The 16,555-nt window shown below is 43.5% G+C and overlaps 1 protein-coding gene across 1 annotated transcript; it reads right to left on the bottom strand.

Annotated features, from left to right (window-relative positions):
* Positions 1-890: 890 nt before the first annotated feature.
* On the bottom strand, positions 891-13,450 carry BMP2 (bone morphogenetic protein 2). Its single transcript, XM_003252488.3, has 3 exons — positions 12,254-13,450; positions 10,664-11,016; positions 891-2,902 (listed from the first exon to the last, which is right to left on the bottom strand). The coding sequence occupies exons 2-3, from the start codon at positions 11,007-11,009 to the stop codon at positions 2,058-2,060; spliced, it is 1,191 nt and encodes a 396-aa protein (XP_003252536.1). The 5' UTR covers positions 11,010-11,016; positions 12,254-13,450; the 3' UTR covers positions 891-2,057.
* Between the last annotated feature and the right edge of the window lie 3,105 nt (positions 13,451-16,555).

The following is a 16,555-nucleotide window of genomic DNA, read 5'->3' as shown; positions in this document are numbered from 1 at the left end:
CTGGAGAACAAAACAGGACCCCAGTCCCCTTAGTTGGGTATAATCTAATGGTTCTCACCTAATCAAGAACAATAGAACTAGAGATAAAAAGAAGCTAAAAGATTTTAAAAGTTAACCAGTATTAGTAAAAGATAACTGTCACGCACATTTAAAGATAAGGTTTACATAACCTCATAACCTCCGAACTGTAACTAAGCTCATAGTCATCAAAAGTTAATTCCTAGGAAGAATTTGATTATAACAGTCTGTTCCATTATAAACACACTGTTTTTTAGCCAATTCCAAGGAGATTAGAAGTAGGTTTCACCAATCATGCATGGCAGGATCACAGGGGATGCAAAGTCCTGGAAATTGACCTAAAATACTGCCAGTAAAATAGTGGGTAGTTGTGGGTGCCCTGCTCTTACGAACATCTGCTGAACCCTTCCTTGGGTCTGATTCTAACCCAGGGTACAGAAGCCCTGACACACTGGTTAAGTGTTCAATCTGAGCAGCCTAATTTGACTTCATTCTGTTTGGGCGTCAGTCCAACTGGCAGATGTTCTTATAGAAGCTGATCTCCGACACTTTCCCTTTCTAATTTTCTGGCACTGTTGCCTCTGTTGCATGGGCTATTATCTCTGAAACTTTATCTCGGGTTATCCAGGTTTTGCAGGCTTTAGTTTTCCCCTTAAATCTTTCTGCCCCGAAGAAGTTCATTTGAAAAATACTAAATCACTGGTAACACCTTTGGTGCAAATATGACTTATCAAATAACTTGCCTGCAATTTTCCAGCCATTCATTACCTTTCCCCCACCCCTCTAAAATATATAACTTCAGAAACAAAAATGCAAACACAAGGTCATCATTGTACGCGCTATACAAATGCACCATTTTCTCTTACAGGTTGGACTTTATAGAATGAAATGCCAGAGATTTGATATTTATTATCTGAAATAGGTTTAACATTTGGAGAAATGTGTTCAAACACACAACCTTGGAAAGAAAAGCAAGCTGATAGGTCAGAGAACAGAGGGTGGGCAGAAAACACGATGTGCATAATTTTGCTGCGTGTTGGGCAAAAAGTTAGAAAACTGGGTTCTTTGGAGAATAAAGAGCTCTCAGATGAGGTAAAGGTAAAACACAAATAAATTTCCAACTCTTGATGAGGGCCACGAGATATCAATTTTAAATATACATGACCACAATATCAATAATGAAGAAATCTTATGTTTTATTGAATACTTTGGCCACATCAGCCCCTTTGAAGGGATCACTAATTTAGGAAAGAAGAACAACAAACCGTCATTCACTTTCCTGCAGGTTCATCGTTTTCCTAATTATTTCTATCGATCCTGCTTTATTCTTTCTGTAAATTAAGGGGCAGGAGGAGAGTTTCTATAATAGATCAGCAATGTCTGGTTCTTATCCAAATATTCCACCTAATAAGGATGTAAATTCTCATGGATTGGACAACCGCTCTGCAACATTCCTGAGAATTGAATAATATAATAATCTTGAAAGTCAGCAGAGTGGATTATCCACTTTTTTTTTCTGGACTTGAACTTGTGAACTTAACAGTAGCGCTGCAAAAAAGCAAATGTGCTAAGCACTTTGCCAGAGTAACCTTCCATGTAGACTTTTCATCTTAAATACACACAACTGAAAACAACTACAATTTTTGGAAAATTATGTACAAACCCGATACTTCTTTTGATTACATATAAATACAAATTAGCTATTTTTTTCCTAAAAAGTGGTTATAATAGTAAATAAATACAAAATAAATCTGACCATTATACTTCATGTGCTGGGGTTGAACCCATATAAAATGTACAACTAAATACATTTTAAATCTTTAAGGAATAATTCTCTGATTAAAATATTTGTTTTCCCAACTTCTTTTCGTAGATATAAATATATTTTCAAAATAGCTGTTTTTTTTCCATTCCATTCCATAAATAAAGTCTTCATTGGGAAATATTAAAGTGTCAACTGGGGTGGGGTTTTTTTGTTTGTTTTTTTCTTTTTTCTAAAATATATATATATATATATTTATGTATTTAATTTTGCTGTACTAGCGACACCCACAACCCTCCACAACCATGTCCTGATAGTTCTTTAATACAACCTTTTCATTTTCGTCAAGGTACAGCATCGAGATAGCACTGAGTTCCGTCGGGACACAGCACGCCTTAGGAATCTTAGAGTTAACAGAGTTGACCAACGTCTGAACAATGGCATGATTAGTGGAGTTCAGATGATCAGCCAGAGGAAAAGGGCATTCTCCGTGGCAGTAAAAGGCGTGATACCCTGGGGGAGCCACAATCCAGTCATTCCACCCCACGTCACTGAAGTCCACGTACAAAGGGTGTCTCTTACAGCTGGACTTAAGGCGTTTCCGCTGTTTGTGTTTGGCTTGACGTTTTTCTCTTTTGTGGAGAGGATGCCCTTTTCCATCATGGCCAAAAGTTACTAGCAATGGCCTTATCTGTGACCAGCTGTGTTCATCTTGGTGCAAAGACCTGCTTATCCTAACATGTCTCTTGGAGACACCTTGTTTCTCCTCCAAGTGGGTCACTTCCACCACGAATCCATGGTTGGCGTGTCCCTGTGCAGTCCACCGCATCACAGCGGGGGTGACATCAAAACTTTCCCACCTGCTTGCATTCTGATTCACCAACCTGGTGTCCAAAAGTCTGGTCACGGGGAATTTCGAGTTGGCTGTTGCAGGTTTTATGATTTCATAAATATTAATTCGGTGATGGAAACTGCTATTGTTTCCTAAAGCATCTTGCATCTGTTCTCGAAAAACCTGAAGCTCTGCTGAGGTGATAAACTCCTCCGTGGGGATAGAACTTAAATTAAAGAAGAATCTCCGGGTTGTTTTCCCACTCGTTTCTGGTAGTTCTTCCAAAGATTCTAATTTGATAGAGAAAAACAGGGAAGAAAAAATAAAAGTCTTTCAGTAAGCCAAGTAATGACATTTGATTACCTATGAGAATTTTTAAACCTCATCGTGGGATTTGATTTAACCCATGTAAAAGTAGGTAACCAGAAAATAAAAATTTCCTCTTTAAATAAAAATGGAGCCTCCCTTCTCTCTGTTCTGTAAGTTCATGTCATCATGCATTGCATACCAGGAAACAACCTTTCATAATTCTTTGTTGTGTTTTTGATCTAATACATGAATACTGCTTCCAGGTGGCTATAATAATGGGGGAAATGGTGAAGCATTTCTTTGGAATTCCAGACTTTAGGGTAAAAAAAAAAAAAAGTCAGCACTATAGTTAGTAGAGGTCTAATGAGTGAGGATTTGAGGAAATTATTGCATTTCTTTTTTTAAAAAGGCTTTAATGTCAATCCCTTAAGCAGTATTCTAAAACATTACTCTGCAATTTAGATGATTTACAAATCTCGATATACAGATTTCAGCTTCCTAATTAAAGACTCTGAAACTCAACATCAACGATGACATTTTGCAAAGCACACCCTACTATTTTACTCAAAAGTCCAGAGACAAAGGCATTTACAGGGATCTACTTCTTTGGAAACGTATGGGTGGTACTAGGACACTGTAGTAATTAAGGCCAAACAATTTCAAGAGAAATAGCTTTCCCAACTGTTGTCTGTTCTCTCACCTCTTTATGACCTCAAATATCAAAATCTCATTTTAGATGCTTTTGGAAGAAAAATAAATGACCTGTCTTCTGTTTGCAATGCCTTTATAGTTTTGAAAGGTAAACCATGTTAAAAAACCATGTACCTACCCAGTAATAAGCTGCAGGATGGACACAAAAACCAAAAAAATTACAAAAACTTACCAAAATATGATCATGATCTCCATGACAAAAGGAACAGTCTCATCCTATTACAGAATAATCCTTCTATACCCACTATCATTATTTCAAAATAGCCATTTAAGTGGGCCATGCACAAAAGCTTTGTCTGATTTAAAATTTCTGAATTTCAATTTTTAAGAAGTATTGTTCTCCAAGCAAGTAATATATAACACAGCACCTTGAATGCTTGCAGTCTGCAAATCATCAAAGGTACAACATTATTATTAAACTGGTAGTATATACCATGAGAGTTTGAGACATTTAAATTTATTTTATTCTAACTTTACCACATCCTATCATTTCACTGCCAACAGAATTTGCCTGCCTCATTCAGAATTCCTACCCAAGTGCTAACAAAATCTATTTTGCCATCGTTCCGTGTTATCATAAGAAGAGACTATGTTTTTATTAATTTTACAGTTGTATTTCCCCTAAAGACAAACAGCTACAAGTTGTGCACTGAATCTAGATGCCTTAGCAAAGGAGAATCACGTCAGATCACTCACTCAAAGCATCTACCTGTGGAAGCCTTCATCATCAAAGCAACAGTCATTATGCAAGCTAAGTGGACACACCAAGTTCAATCAGGGCAGTTTATACCAAACTAATGCTTTAATGCAGTGCTTTTCAAACTTCAGCCTTCACATAAAACAGCTTGTACACCGTAAAGCTTCAGATGCAGGCTCTGATTCAGTAGGTCTGGGGAGATGCTTGAGATTCAGCATTTCTAGCAGCTCCTCAAGGAGGGGATTCTGGGAACTGTAAGACCACACTTGGAGTGTCAAGGTTTCGCAGCATGTTTTTCATATTCCAGTGTACATTGCCAGAGGAGTGCATTTTTAAAGTGCCTTTTTATTAAATAATATAAAAATTAGTAGAAGAACCATTAGTGGTGGCAAAGGAGTAAGAGTTGAATGGGCCAGCTCTGGGTGGGCCCAGCCAGCGTTTCAGACCAGAAGGTTCTTCTTCTAAAGCTCTTCTACGTGGATATGGGGACTATCAGGCCAATAGAGTCCTTTAGGGCTCCCTTGTGCCTATTAATCCAAACCTCCAGGGAATACCTTTCAGGATCCATCCACATTCTAAACTCCACTGGAAGCTAATGGTACTTTAGGCCAGACACAATCATTAAAATTACCTTCTGACCATTTGAACCTGAGCTCTTCTCAGTGGCTCCCAACGAGTACCAAGGACTGTGTTTAGCCTGTTTTTCTCTCCTTCTCCTTGCAATTCAGATGTTTCTGCTGAAGTTAATTTTTCAGCAGAGAAGGTAAAAGTCAGCAACCTCAGACCCCAATGTCACCAAGGCCAGACCAGCACCTGAGCTGCTGGCTTATCTGATAAGAATACATATAAGAACATCCTCTTTCCTTTCAAAGAGGGGGAAGCAAGGAAAATTATCTAGAGCACTCGCCAACTAGCTATATTAACAAAAGTGCCCAGAGAAATCACAATTGCAAGAAAAACCCTAAATCCCAATCCATAAAGAAACATACATTCTCACGCATTCTCTCTCTCACACACACGTACACACCCACATGGCCAGACGATGACAGTGAAGGGACAAGCTACAAGGCAAGATGAGGGACAGGTAAATGAAGTAAAGAAGATGGGTATAAACAAAGGTATGAAATAGAATAATAACCTCCCAAAAAATGAAATGACAAGATTGAATCATATAAAATTGCCAGTATTTGACCAGAAACACAACAACAACAATTTCGTGTGGTTCAAGGTCTCAGTGGAAGTAGGTAGCCTTAGCAAAGGAGAATCACTTAGTGGCCTTAAGAAAGGAGAAAAAATAAACGAGCAAATAATAATAGGTGATACGAAGATCTTTCTCTGACCTTCACACTGCACCTCAGTGCATCTGTTTCTTGAAAGATCCCATCCTCGATACAAAAGCATCCATTGCAACACCCCTGGTTGCAGAAACAGGTCACAGAGGTAAGTTAGACGTTCACAGAAACCCTCAAACCCAGGAAAGTAACCGGCCAAGGTTAGGGAATATACGCTCATTTTCTTTAATCTGCCAGGGAAGAGTACGAATCTTTTCTTAAGGGTACAAAAATTAAAACCTATTTGAAATAAAGTAAATTAAATAAACAAACCTTCTATAAATTATCACAGCAACCCTGAGGATGCCAAAAATATATGGATCCTCAAGTAATGTATGCTTTTTTGGACACTTACACAATTGCTAGTTTTCTGTAAATATCCTTTCCTGAATAAGCTGAAGTTCTTAAGGGATTTGAGGATTACGACCTATCTTTGACCCGAGTTTGTGAGCTCCTCAGTTCTTAACCAAATGGATGGAGCTATGGCTGCAAAAATGTGGGAAAGTGAAGAAAAATAAGACAACAATGATATTTGACCTTTTCTCCAAAAGTGAAGTCCTAATTTAACAATCTATACTGTATCAATCATTCCTCTACCTTAAAATAATTCAAAAGACTGAGCCGAATTCTGTCAGCCTAGGTCCACTCTGGCCTCCTTTTCCCTAGAGAAGGGAAGGCTATAACATTAATAAAAGTCATAATGATAATGATAGCTGAATGCTTTTTTTGAGTGTAATGTGGCACTATCAGCTTTATATGAATTATCTCACAACAAACTAATTAGAGGAAAACTATCATTGTCTCCATTTTGTAAATGAAACAGTTGGAGTTCAGAGAGGTTACGAAACTTTCCTAAGGTCACAGAGCTAGCAAATTAAAAGTAGATATATGTAATTGAATCTACTGCAGTTCTCAGGTTTCTTGTCTTTTGTTTTGTTTTGTTTTTTGTTTTTGTGAGACAGAGTCTCACTCTGTTGCCCAGGCTGGAGTGCAGTGGCACAGTCTCGGTTCACAGCAGCCTCCACCTCCCAGGTTCAAGCAGTCCTCCCACCTCAGCCTCCCAGTTAGCTCGGATTACAGGCATGGGCCGTCATACCTGGCTATTTTTTTTATATTTTAGTAGAGATGTGGTTTCGCCATGTTGGCCAGGCTGGTCTGGAACTCCTGACCTCAAGTGATTCACCCACCTAAGCCTCCCAAAGTGCTGGGATTACAGGTATTAGCCACCATGCCCGGCCAGTTCCCAAATTTCTGGCTACTAGATGGCACTACCTAACATACACGAGGACTCAAAAACTTAAGCAAAAGTCAAAACCATTAGGGGCACATTTATATTGAGTACAATGATAACATTGGGTGAGTTCTGTCCCAACTAAATGAACAGAAATATATGACTTAGGCATGATGGACAGAACAGACAGAAATGAGCAGAAAAGTGACGGGGCCCACTGGAACGTGTCTATTTTATATGGAGCCACTGCTATTTTGTGGCTGCCCTTTTGTTCTAAATAAAGTATGGTAAGTTTTATCAAAAAAGTAAGTTACCATTATGCTTTGAGGATTTTAAAACACACTTTGGGCTAAAAAATCTCCAGTAAAACAGCAACAACAACAACAACAAAACCTGGGGATGTGCTGGCAAATCAGTAAGGCTGGAAGTCACTGCCCTAACACAAAATGAAAGAGGCTGAGTATAAGATAAGATTTTCCAGATAATAAAATAACAGACAACTGATCAAGGAGAAAAAAATATCAAATACGAAAGGTTAAAAATAGTCCATTTTAAAAAAATACAACAAGAGAATGGCAAATAAAAGTATAGAGAGCATGGTTGTCATCAACAACCCTGATTTGGCCTCTGCCCACCCTTAACACCAACACCTTTGGAATGATGAAGTATTCTCTTACTGTCTCAGTGAAAATACACAAAGGGCAAGTCTAAGAAGACAAAATAGTTCACTGCAAAGGGATCAAGAGAAATTTAGGGGAACCTAAATTTCCATTCCACTGAAAAAGAGGTGGAATTATCATTGGACACCAAAGCCTCAATCTCAACACCCATCTCCAAATAGAGTAACTTTCCTACTTAATGTGGCCTCTGTAATGACAATGAAATACCTGGGGCCACTAGGGAACCATACCAGGTAAGTATTGGTTTTGGTGGATCTATGTGTCCAAATCTGTTGTTTGCACCGGGAATTTGTGCCACAAAGTCTCTAATGCAGGGCAATAGTTTTCTTGAACTTTTCTATTATATGGGTATTTTCATAATAATGACATTTGTGGAAAAGAGGGTTAATCTCTATTTGAAAGCTTCAGTCATAGAGGCAAATAATCCAGTTATTTCATGTAGAAAGAAGATTGCGTCCTTCAGAGTGAGGAGAACAAGCACCTGGTCTTTCTCTATTCCCATCTGACAAAAACGCATAAAGACTTTTTGGAGGGCCAGCGCAGTCAACCAGTTTCAATGTGTTTCCAACTACGTACGGCAATACACAAAACACTCTTTCCACTTGCCGAACTGACTTTTCTATGTTCAATGGCAGTTGCCAAAGGCCTATGTAGCTGAAGCACGTTTTAATGATCTTGAAAACAGTAACATTTTAGCAAAGCTGATATTCTCCCAAATAAAAGCCATTGGAGAAAGGACTAGACAAAATTCAATAGGAAAAATACAACTGATAATTCTGTCTCAGATCCCCTATGATATGGTCGCATTATACTCATATTGGTTGAAAGAATGCTATCATGATATCTCGTCGAGTAATTCCACCAAACCATTCGCTCATACCCACAAACAAAACCCAACAGGTAATTCTTATGATTGGGTCTTTATGGTCTTTTTTCAAATAAATGCTCATTAATGCTGTAGAAACTGAATTCTGTTCTTGAGCCAGCAATCTTCATCACATGGTTTACCAAAAATTTTTTTTGTGGCATGCATGGCACAAGGATGTTTATCAAAAGCAAATCCTGGGTGTATACAACAATGACTAGTCTTGAAAAAAGTGCTATATCCATCCAGATTAAGGATGATATATTAGTCATAATAAGACAAGAAATGGATTTGTTGAAATTTGGGGCAAAATTACATAGCTTTTCTCCATTATCTAACTGCATTAAGACCTGAAGTTATACAAGTTGATTTTAATCAAGTTGGTAACTTCTGTACTGTTTATCAGGTAACATTTACACTCACAAAGATATAAATTCTGATTTTATAAACTCGAGCATGCTTTTTAAGTTAAAATAACACAGTTGAATAATGCGTAGCCTGTTTAGTTTTGATCAAACCACTTCTAGATGAATGATGAGAATATGCAGACATCACTGATAAAATCCTCACACAATGTAATGTTTTAGGTGTTAACTAACTTAAATGATCTTCCTTTTAGGTGGTAACAGAGACACAGCATCTTCCTGGCCTTAAAAATAAAGTTAAGAGCTTCCATGCTAAATTTCCAGAAGAGGCGTCTAAAACAGTTGTTCTTATTACATTTCTATACAAAAAAAAAAGTATTCTAATCAGCATTACCTGGGAATGATTAGCTGGATCTATAATCATTTCAGGGTTAAGATGGCAGAATGTACACATACACACAAATTTTACATATGACAACAGGTGATTTCTGCTTTTATTGGATGAATTCTGAAAGAGTGGAGTGAGATCTTACTGCCTTTCGAATCTGATTTCTGCTAGCAGAGAGCACCTCACTTAGAAACATGCTTGTAATTGAACTGATGATCAATTCAGTGTCCCCGTCGTAATGTGTAACTGCCTCAATGATGATAACGTATCTTCTGCTATGTGGCCTGCCTTTGGGACTTATTTCCATTACCAACAGATATTCTCACAAGTATAAGTCACCCTTCACACTGGGAGAAAACATCTGGCTGTGCCATTTCTGATTAGTCTATTATCAGTGTAAATTTCCCACTTGAAATTTACCACCTAAGCAGGGAAAGGCAAGAAAGAGAACTTTACTCCCAACTCCTCAAATATCCTTCAAGTGGTTGCTCTGTGATATACAATTTTGTACTCTTTTCTAGGAATTGAAGAAACCCATACTCTATTTTAAATGTATTAAGCCAAAGAAGCATTTAAAAGTGTAGAAAAGGAATTGAAGTGGAACATATTTTTGACTAATTGCTCTAAGAACTTAGGTACAGCAGATCTCAATAGCTGCTGTAAGACATTTCCAGTCCACTAAATGCCCTTCTGATGAAACAAGCAGAAATATCCCACCTTAGAAAAACCACATGTAGTATCATAAAAGAAAAAAAAATCCACATTTCAGTGCACATGAAAAAAAACAGGCAGCTGCTACAAACGCTTTCATCTGAAGGCTTGCCTTGTCTCTACTCAGAGCCTATGTCAGATTTAAGCACAGGACAAGAAAGTCATTGTGGAAACAATAAGATTGATTGTAGAATTGATCTCCCACGGGGATTAGATTGGGATTCAAAATCTTCCAAACCAGGCCCAGATCAACTATAAATTAGAAAGACTTTGGGGCCCTGGGCTTTGATTTTTCAATACTATCTCTGAAAACTCTGCCCTTGGCTCTGTCTACCCTAAAACCTTGGCTTAAGCAGCAGATTTATAGAGCAAAAGCTTCCAAACAGACTTAAAGAAATCTCAGTCTGCCTCCCTTTTTCTCCTTTTCCCTCTGTGGAATTCTTGCACGTTTAGCTGACTAGGGGCATGCCTTTTGCCCTCATCTTCCCCATCACTTGATTTCTCTCCAATTCTTCCGGGAGGAGTAGCTCTTCTGGCTGCAAGCCAGGAAGAGGGTGCGGAGTTACTAAAGGGGAATCCCTGGCTCCCCCACCACACAAGCAGTGAGTTAAAATCAGATTCAGAAACGACAGTACAGGAGCAAGAGTGGAAACGTCCGCTGGTGCCCTGGCCAAGCTGCCTCTACAGGGACGGCTGCAGTCTGCCCACGGTGGAGGGCTTTGCAGGGTGACTCCCCGCCCCCACGCCCTGCTCCACGCCTCACCTTCATGGTGGAAGCTGCGCACAGTGTTGGCTCGGCTGGCCGCCCTCTCCAACCGGTGGTCCGGGGCGGGTGAGCCCGGCTGACCCGAGTGCCTGCGATACAGCTCCAGCATGTAGGGGGGCACCACGGCGTCCCTGCTGGGGGTGGGTCTCTGTTTCAGGCCGAACATGCTGAGCAGCCGCAACTCGAACTCGCTCAGGACCTCGTCAGAGGGCTGGGATGAGGGGCGGCCCGACGACGACGCCGCGAACTTCCTGCGGCCCAGCTCCGGAACGAGGCCAGCCGCGCCGCCCAGGAGGACCTGGGGAAGCAGCAACGCTAGAAGACAGCGGGTCCCGGCCACCATGGTCGACCTGCGGACAGGACCGACGTGAGTCACCCGAGTTCCCCGCCCAGTCCTCCCCCCTCGCGCCCCCGCGGCCCGGGCTCCCATTTGGCTGGCGTGCCTCCTCCAGGATGCCCTCCTGGCTTGGCACACTCACGAGTCTAGGTAAGACTGCCCGAAGCTCAAATGTTTGGGATAATGAAGGGTCCCAAGTTCCAGAACCAGATGATTTATCGCTCCCATCCAACGCGTAACTCGTCTGACATCAGATTTGGGGTTTGCCCTCCCCCCCAACCAAACCAGCGCCAATGACTGTCACTTTTTTGTGTGTGACAACAGCGCTGACAGCCAATGCCGGGAACCTGGGAAAACCACCGCTTGATCTGACACCCTGCGTCCCCTATACAAACCCGAATGCAGAGTGCTGAGCGCTCTCTGGCATATAAACACATATAAATGGTGCATGTGACTTCCTTAGAGGCACTGTATAGAACTTCCTGACACACACACACCACACACACACACCACACACACCCTTATAGCTTCCAGACCCTGTAACCTCAAGGCCACAACTTCTGAAGCCACTTACAACTTGCGTCCCAGACCCCTACCCTCAGGGGTGTCTGGAGAGGCAACTCCATCCCGCATCCCCATAGTACACTCAAGATACATATGTATCTTCCTGGGATTACGTAAATGGTGAACATCTATTAATGCACGTGTCAGCTGTTAAAAACACAGTACCAAGTGATCCTTCAGTACTGACCCCTCGCATTTCTGGAAACAAGTAGGGAGAACCCCAAACTCCTAGTACTTTTCTAAATGGGACATGGGTCTGAGCAAAGAAACCAAGTCTCCCGGAAACACTTTAAGAAGGCAGATCACCATGGCAGGGCGGACAGGTTCTCAGCTAACGGGTGAAACCCAGGGGCTACCCTCTCAAAGGGATTTCTTTGACCCCCCAAAAATTTTTTTTTAAATTAAAAAATAAATAAATAAAACACCTCATCTAAGTGTTAACAGCTCCAAAAGTATTCCAGGGAGAGGGGAAGAAAGAGGGGTGGAAGAGTGCGGGCCGGGAGGGTGAGGCTTATGGTCGCCCGGGGCAGCTGGAAGGGGGCACCCCTGCAGGGCTCCGTTGCACGTGGACTGGAGAGGGGTCTGTTTACTTCTGGCCTGGACGTAAGGAAGGGCTCTGCCGCAGTGGCTGCCCAAATCCCCCTCCCACCCACCACCCACCCCGGCCCCCGGCCCGCGTCCTCTACCTTTAGGAGACCGCAGTCCGTCTAAGAAGCACGCGGGGACACGTCCATTGAAAGAGCGTCCACATGGAAAAACTCTGGTCAAAGGACCTGGCGCAAGGACCGAATGTCCGTTCCTTTTCTTTGCCTCCTCCTTCTCCCGGGTGCCGGCCGCGCAGTCTCTCTTTTCACGCTGGGAACAGCGTCTCAGTGTCGGGCAAGGCCGAGGAGTGGAGGGGCGGTGGGGCTCGGAGGTGGCGAAGCAGGCTCCGCTGGGGTAAAGGCACCGGCGCAAAGTGGGGTGCGCCAGTTATTCTCCCTGCAAGTTCAAGAAGTCCCCAGCCAAGTGCTGACACACAACAACAGCGAGCAGGGGGAGGAGTGCGGGGCAGGGGAAGGAAGGGAGAAAGGAGAAGCTGGTGCTGTAGTCCTCCTTAGGAACCAGCGCCCGAGGGACGCGTGGCCCCGCGCGCGGCCGGCTCCGGGACTCGGGGGTCGAGGGTCGGGCGCTCCGCGCTAGCTCCGCCGCGGCCCATGGCTCGGGGCAGCCATCCTGGGCGACGCCGGGTCCGGGGAAGGGCACGGCGGCGATCTCGGTGCCAGGCGAGTTGCCCCCCCGCATCACTCTGCCTTACTCCAGTGCACCCCCATTCGCGCTCGCCAGTTGAAAGCACCGCGGCTCTGGCGCCCCGTCGTCCTCGGGCGCATTCTCCGGCGAGTCGAGCCGAGTCCCGGGCCGCCGAGGCGGGTGGCTGTGCTCTCCCCTCGCTCTCCTAGCCCTGGGGCCAAGTGCCCTTTGTGGCCAGCCTGGGGTCCGATCACACCTCGGCCGGCGCGCCCCAGGCCCCCGATCTCCTGCAGTAGTAGGTGGTCGGCATCGCGGCGCTAGGGATCGGCTCCGGAGTCCCCGGCGCTCTGCGCGCCCGTCCGCGGCTCTGGCGCAGCCACTCCGGGCAGCAGAGGCCACGGCGCTGTGGCGCGCTCTGCCGGGTGCTCCAGCCCGCGCGGGGTCTGCGGCGCGCGGGTGCCTCGCGGTCCCCGGTGATCCACTCGGCGCTGGCCCCGAGAACGTTCGGGTAGCCGGCGGAGGCTGTGGCGGCAGATGTGTGGCGGCGGCTGCCAGTCCCCGGCGGGGTGTGGGAAGCGGAGCGACTAGCGCAGCGCGAGCCGGGCGCAGCGCGGCGGGGCGAGGACTCCGGCGGCGACGACGGCGGCGGCGGCGCCGTGGCGCGGCGCTCGCGGCTTTTAAAGGGGACGCCGCCTGCCGGCTCCCTCCCGGCCGCGGCCGAACACCTCCCCCTTCGCGGCGCGGCTCGCCGGGGATCCCCGAGCGGGCGGGAGCTGCGCGCAGGGGTGTGGACGGCGCGCCCGGGCAGCCGCGGCGGGGTGGGGCGGAGGGCGGAGGGCGGGGGCGCGCGGCCGCCAAGGGGGACGCTCGCGCCTCCACTCCCTGCTCTCAAAGGAGAGATCAGCCGGCGCGCCGGACCCTCGCGGGGACTCTGGAGGCGAAATCCAGGACAAATGCAGGGTCAGGGTCTGGCCTCTTATTTCCCCGCTGGGCCCGTTATTCAACTTTCAGTTTGAAGTTTTTCGGTAATATACGATTTCAAAAAACAAAACAAAACAAAACACCTCAATTACAGCGCATTTGGGCATAGCATAGACGTGGGAGCCACGCTTCTGTTTCCCCGGAATAGGAGGAAAATTAAAAGAAAACAGCAGGCTGGAGATTGAGTGTTTTTAAACATTAATACATAGAGAAGTATGTATTTACATATGTAAATACATACGTACAAATTTCCTTTTACATAAATATTTGTATGCATTTATTTTCATATCCATACGCATGTAAATTTATAGCTATATAAATATATCCAATATACAAAAATATGTGCATATATTTCTATAAATATATTCATGTGTGAGAATATATGCAACCGAAGGCCCACATTTCGGTAAATATATGTCTATGTATGTGACATGGATGTCATCCTGCTTTACGTGACATGTGTGTAACACAGACTGTGTGTGGCAGCCTGACGCATGGATGGGAGGGATTTGATTTCTTTTTATGGTACAATCACTTTGTGCCTTGTGATATTTATCTTACCCAGCTCAGAGGCAGGCGATTAGCAGCTCAGAGGAAGGTAAAATAACGCACTGTGTGAACCAAGCATACAAGACAATTCCAGTTTGGGACCTTGGAACCTTCTACTCCACCCTCTTCCACCAGGCCCCCAAGAAGTAGGGCTGTGACACGTGGCCAAGTCACTCCTCAGCTGAATATTCACTCAAGTCACTCCTCAGCCGAAATATTCCTCAGAGCTGCTGCACGATGAGTCTGGGGCCAAGGCTTTCTGCCCTTCCCAGGATTCCAGGAGCCCCCATGCACAGCACCTCGGACTTGCCCAAATGATCCCCAAAACCAAGGGCAGACAATTTTTGGAGAAGGCCAGGTTTTGCTTTCCCAGAGCTATCGGGCCTTCCAAACAGAGAGAGAAAAGTCAGAAGCAGGAGCTGGTAATAAAACTATTATCCATGTGTATTATTTTTTCGGTAGGGGAGCTAAAATAATACTAGGTTCCGCTCACGTAAATCGGATTAGCAACCCACAGAGGCGAATTAGGCACTTGCTGTTTCTAAAGGTATAAAGGTCAAATAAGGTATTTTGGAGGAAGCCTGACTACCAGGAAAATGAAAGGGGGTGGGGGGAATTATTCAGGAACATGCTACTTTATTTCCTGAAAAACAACAACAACAACAAAAAAAAAAGGTGCTATAGAAGTTGATTGTTACTCAGAGTCATTGGACCGCAAACAGGTAGGCAATAAAACATAACCTACTCATAGACACAGGGCTTCTGAAATTATTTCCTTTCCTATCAAGTTTAGTTGAGAAATTAACAATTGTTTCTCTCATTGCTTAGATTTCAAAAACAAAACAAAACAAAACTTCAATGAGATTTAAGTAGCTTTTAAAGAGGGATGCACCCGAAGAAAAAATAAAAAATAAATATCCTGTGATGGCATCAAGGATGTCGTGCGGCTTTAGAACCTCATAACTTGATAAGTGGGAACCTTGTCAGTTTGGAATCTGAGGGAAAATGGGTACTTCTGAACACTGTTTCATGTTGGTGTTGCCCATTGCAGAATCTCTTTTATGTAGGGTGTGTGATTTCTGAGGAACTACTGAATGCTTGTCCCAGGCACAACTTACATAAATTTTGGCCCTATTTTTTTTTTTAGAGATGGCTGCCCTCTTGTGGTGGAAATGAGTTCGAACGCTTGAAAGAAAGAAGTCCATAAATAAATAAATAAATAAATAAATAAATAGATAGATAGTCTCCAACGACTGATTTGGGATCGAAGTATAGGATGACTGTACCTACCCGTTTTCCAGGGAAGAGCAATAGTCAGAAGTGATAAATCTAAATATAGACGAGCTATTTTTTTTTTCCTCTCTTCACTAATGGCTACCTTCCACCTGCGACTTAGAATGCTGGGTTATTTAATACTTTGGGAGAGTGTCTGTTTGCCTTGAAAATATCACTTGCTGCTAACCATTGTCAATTCTACCTTTTTCAAAGGTCCATTCAAAGTTTTTCAGTTCAGAGGGTGAGATTCATTCTTGCTGAGTTTATCAGATTTAGTGCATCTGCCAGCAAATGTGGAAGGGGCAGAGGTGGGAGTGGGGAGGTGTTTAAGAAAGGGATAGCAGAAGTTGCAAATTCAAATGCGTCAGAGGGTACAGAAAAGTTATGTAAAAAAACAAAGATGACCAGATAATGATTCCACATAAAGGAGGTTGTTGCTATTCCATTTCAGTCATCTCTTGGCAGTTTCTCAGGAGATAGTGGAAATTTGCATTTGATTGTGTGTGGACAAGACTCGGGGTGAAATTAAGTGCTTACAGTCATACTTTAGCAATTTTAGCACTTCAGCTCACATGATATTCCATTTTATTGCATTCTGTAGCTATTAGCATTCAGCATTGTTCTTGCTAGGCCAAACATTATGCAAATTAACATTAAAATAGTGATCCTCATGTATTGTAAAGTTCACAGCAGGCATTACATGGTCCATCTACCTTGTAATTGTCATTCCATGGAAACCTGTGGCAACTGCCCTGAGAAACCCTCTTTGCTTTTTAGCATACATATCGCTTTGTTACAAGTGTGACACCCATAACCAGCCCTACTTACTTTACCTGGATGAAGTTTTTTTTACACGAACTTGGAGCCAAGGCAAAAAAAGAAGCATTTAGTCAATCAAATGTTTTCTTTTTTGGTGTTTGATTAGACATGGTAGAAAGGATGGGAGAAGTGGA

The sequence above is a fragment of the Nomascus leucogenys genome, chromosome 11 (assembly GCF_006542625.1).
Source record: "Nomascus leucogenys isolate Asia chromosome 11, Asia_NLE_v1, whole genome shotgun sequence".
In the NCBI taxonomy this organism is placed as follows: domain Eukaryota; kingdom Metazoa; phylum Chordata; class Mammalia; order Primates; family Hylobatidae; genus Nomascus; species Nomascus leucogenys.
This window is presented reverse-complemented; position numbering and strand designations above follow the sequence as displayed.

What these genes read in the sequence shown, in the direction of transcription:
- BMP2 (XM_003252488.3), bottom strand. Translation starts at nt 11,009, where the DNA reads ATGGTGGCCGGGACCCGCTGTCTTCTAGCGTTGCTGCTTCCCCAGGTC. An exon ending in GCGCAGCTTCCACCATGAAG is followed by an intron (nt 2,903 to 10,663) that starts GTGAGGCGTGGA and finishes CTATCAAATTAG; the next exon opens with AATCTTTGGAAGAACTACCA.